Source organism: Nanorana parkeri, unplaced genomic scaffold (assembly GCF_000935625.1).
Source record: "Nanorana parkeri isolate BGI_ZX_2015 unplaced genomic scaffold, ASM93562v1 scaffold974, whole genome shotgun sequence".
Lineage (NCBI taxonomy): Eukaryota > Metazoa > Chordata > Amphibia > Anura > Dicroglossidae > Nanorana > Nanorana parkeri.
In genome coordinates, this window is record NW_017307242.1 from 294342 (window position 1) to 298525 (window position 4184).

At 38.1% G+C, this 4184-nt stretch overlaps 1 protein-coding gene across 2 annotated transcripts in view; it reads right to left on the reverse strand.

Moving 5' to 3' along the window:
* Positions 1 to 4184, reverse strand: part of KIF5C (kinesin family member 5C) — a 56963-nt gene that overhangs the window by 38033 nt on the left and 14746 nt on the right. For both annotated transcript variants that reach the window (XM_018566781.1, XM_018566782.1), the window contains exons 3-5: positions 3865 to 3938; positions 2374 to 2478; positions 1396 to 1444 (exon numbers count right to left, since the gene is read on the reverse strand). In XM_018566781.1, coding sequence (XP_018422283.1) covers positions 1396 to 1444; positions 2374 to 2478; positions 3865 to 3938 — 228 coding nt within the window. The remainder of the gene's footprint in view (positions 1 to 1395; positions 1445 to 2373; positions 2479 to 3864; positions 3939 to 4184) is intronic.

Below are 4184 nucleotides of genomic sequence, written 5' to 3' on the forward strand. Positions count from 1 at the left end.
CTTCCACAAAACTCCAAAATGAAAAAGCATTGACTGGAGTTATGGAACAGTCTGGGGCCTCTGCTAATTTAGAAATGGGCAACCAGCCGACGGCCACATGCAGACAAAAAACACTTAGCGGGTATGTCTGCTTGAGAAGATCCACACATCTTTGAAATCACTAAGAATATTACAAACACAATGTGAAAGACGAGAGCGCAACATATTTATAATAAGTTTATTACTCTTGAGAAAACAATCCAGTGAAAAAAAACAAAATGTGTAATTGGAGCTTATACTGGACACAAACATGCAAGAAAAAAAAATACAAATAAATAATAGATTACTATATTGCCAATACAGTAACTTCTGTGGTCTTGAAAATACAGCCAGCGCCCAAGCCCTGATGAAGGGGGGAGTTCTGAGCCCCCTGAAACATTGTCTATCTTTTTATCAAGAGCAAAAAAAAATTCCCACCGGACTTATTACAATTGTGTAGCACTCTAATCTTTCACACTGCATTCAGACTAATCGGGGACCCTTTGCAACAGAGCTGGCTCTTGCTACCTGGCTATCAGACATGATTTTCTCTTTTGGGTCCAGGTGCTCCTAACAAGTGTACTGTAATACTTAGAGCATTACGTTCAGAATTTCAGAAAATATTATATTAGGAATGAAGGCACCAGAATAAAAAAAGGTAGAGGAACCTCTGGTGCATTCATTAAAATTCTTCACTTATAAAAAACAAAAAAGAAGTATAAGACTGCCTTTAGATGACATGATATAAAGACATGGCCTGATACAAGACTGCCTTCCAATGACATGATATAAAGACATAGCATGGCATGATACAAGACTGCCTTCAGATCACATGATATAAAGACATGGCCTGATACAAGACTGCCTTCAGATGACATGATATAAAGACATAGCATGGCATGATACAAGACTGCCTTCAGATCACATGGTCTGGCTTTCCCAATTCAAAAGATACAGCCTAGGATGAGGGTTTGCTGCAGTGGCTGAAGCTGGTAATGTGATGTAGTCACATAATACTGGGAGGGGATTAGCGCTGCAAATTACCCTCAGTAGGCATGTCACAGGAAATATTGTGCCATTAATCAGCCCTATGGGCAGAAGAAACGTAGGGGAGCAGACGTCACTGGCCAGTCCCATCTCCAGTGCACTGTCTGAGCTGTGGCAGGACCAGAGGTGGAAGAAGAGCTGCCATTTTATTGTGGTGCCACCATTACAACCCACAGAAGTTGATACCTATATGGGACTGACATTTGATGACTGGCTACACAGCAAAAATGTACAGGGTAAAATACAGTGAAGGAAAAAAAAATGTTTCAACTTCCATATTAAAATGTATATTATATATTTGACTGAACCCAACACCATGAAATTTCTTACCATCCAATAAATCCCGAATTTTGTCCATATAAATTTCAAAGTAGGAGACCTACGAGACAGAAAATGTAAAACATTTGAATTCAGCAGCTAGAGAGTGGAAACATTATAAAATCTTAACCTGTGGCCTACAGCCCAAAGTGGTATGAAATAGGCCATTTGAGCTCCATATATATACGACTCTGGCCATACCCGTCTCCATGCCTCCATCAGTCCGAGTCGAGTTTCATGACACAATCTGCTTGTATGCCAGTTAGTTTCATATTTTCATGTACGCATGTCTACTGTTGTATTGTACGGTTACTAAACCAATAAACCTGATTTGATTAAAATCTTAACCTGCAATGCAATGGATGGAAGTGGAAATCTATATTGTGTATCAAATGTGGATCTTTAGTCAAGGTCAGTGAATGAAGCACTGAAAAGAACAGCCATCACAGACCGGCTGTAGAATGTTTTTAAGTAGTCTTCTCTTTAACAATGTCTATTACACACTGGTAGTCAACAAAATCCATTCAACCTCATCATACAGATGACAATGGGACCTTCAGGTGCTACAAAAAAGGGTATTCTTGTTTTACAAAACATACATCTATATCTTTATATCATTTCTAATTTCATTGTTCCATTAATGTAGGTATACCAGGTCTATCTCTGTGGTCTTTAGAGCCATTTCACACTTGTGCACATTTTTAGTACATCAGCGCACTGTCTATTCATTGTCAAAGATCCTTCAACACGTGTCGATGGACTAAAAAAAAATATACGTCCCCGTTTTTTTTCCACAGTAGCACAAGGCAGCACGTGTTCTACAACACTTGTTGCTTTAAACTGGTAGGAAGCTGTGTTTGCTGCGGACATATGTGTGATGGTGTGACAATAACAATTTTAGTCATTGAATTGCAATGTGTATGTATAGTATATTTTATGAACATAAAAAATAATATATAGACCGTTGGAGGTGCTTCCTGAACTCCTTACCTTTATATGGAATTCTAAGTTTTCATCCATAGAATAAATATGATCAAATATGTCCCGGGCAATCCTTGGAATGATTCCCATGAGGTGATTGTCATGTAGCTTTCCCTGAGGATAAAAAAAAAACAAATGGCAGATGATAAATGCTTCCAGCGTTCTCATATATACAGGAGATAATTATCTTCTTTGAATTACTTTAAAACATAATTTTGTATTTTTTTATAGATTAAACATTTTTAATTTTCCCTATTTCTGCTGTTCAGAGGATAACTATACTTTGCCCTTGCCATTCCTACAAGAGAACCTGTATACTTCTATTGGGCCTTCTCCCAAGCAGCGTTTGTATTGGAATATGGTCCCATAAAAATCAATAGGGTTTTTCTGCACTGGCACAGCCAGGAGAACGAAGATTATGGTGGGAGAAGATGAAATTTCCTGCAGGTCACGGTCATCTGATCTAGGAGAGTACATGAGTGGCAGTGGAAGGGGGCTTAGTATAGGTCTAGAGCTGCAGCTAACGATTATTTTCAAAATCGAATAGTTAGCCGATTATTAAGTGCGATTAATCGGTTAATCGGATAAACAATAAAATACATTTTTAAAAATGGCTCCAGTGATGGACTACTAGTTTGTATTGAGATTGCACTCCATCACAGGAGCAAGCTTGGAGCGGTAGAAGTAAAAAAGAAAAAAAAAAGAAAAAAATAGTGGTGTGCAATATAGTGAAAAGCAAAGTGTAAATTATACAGCAATGAATGCAGAATGGCACCGACTATAGAGGACTACAAATCCCAGCAATAGTACATTATAGCTGGCGATATTCTGCATTGCGCTGTATAATGTACTGTTGCTGGGATTTGTAGTCCTCTATAGCTGGTGGTATTCCGCATTGCGCTGTATAATGTATTGCTGGGATTTGTATTCCTATGTATAATATACAGCACAATGTACCATCAGCTAAGGTGGTAGGAGACAAAAGAATAACTGTACTTTCTGCGATGCAGTCAATGTACAGATACAAGAAATTTGCTAGCAGGTAAAAATGTTTTTTTAGGAGATGAGACTTGTAAAGTCTTTTTTTTACCAGAAGTACCTACCTGCTGGCAAATGTTTGCATTAAATGTCTAAATCTAATATAATATAAACTCATTATACATTTAAACTTGTGGAAAAAAGCAGACACACTAGGTGTCTGAAATTACTTTTATTACCCAAAAAATATCTTCTGTGTCCCTTTCTGACCCTCTGCCCTTCTGGTTTCACTTTTGTTACCAAGGGGTGGTTTTCCATTGGCTTTAGGTGTAAGCCCCATCTTACCCCAAACAATGCTTTTCAGACTAGCTTGTGTTTACTGGGCCTGCTGATCGACTGCCACATGCATCAGTGGGAGAAACACCCCTCCCCCCCCAAAAAATATATCTGTTCGACCACAGTTCTAGAGCAACTGCTAACATCACAGCATTTACACAACTGTCATGGATTCCATTATATTACCTCCATTGTGTGAGTCTTTCCAGAAGAGGTCTGTCCATACGCAAAAATGGTTCCATTGTATCCATCCAAAACATCTTCAAAAAGAAGGAAAAAATAAAGTTACAGTTTAGGCAAAAGATCAGTAAACTAACAGTTGCATCGCCTCTAATCCTACAGTGATTTACATTGTTGCCTTTGTAGGTGAAGAGACTTCTTCAAAAAACTAGCCAAACAAATAATATACAAGTGGAAAACTTCTAAAAAGGAAACTTTTACTGACTTTTTTTTTTTAAAGAATGCACACTTCAGATTTTTCACCCCAACTGGGTGGTATAGCTCAG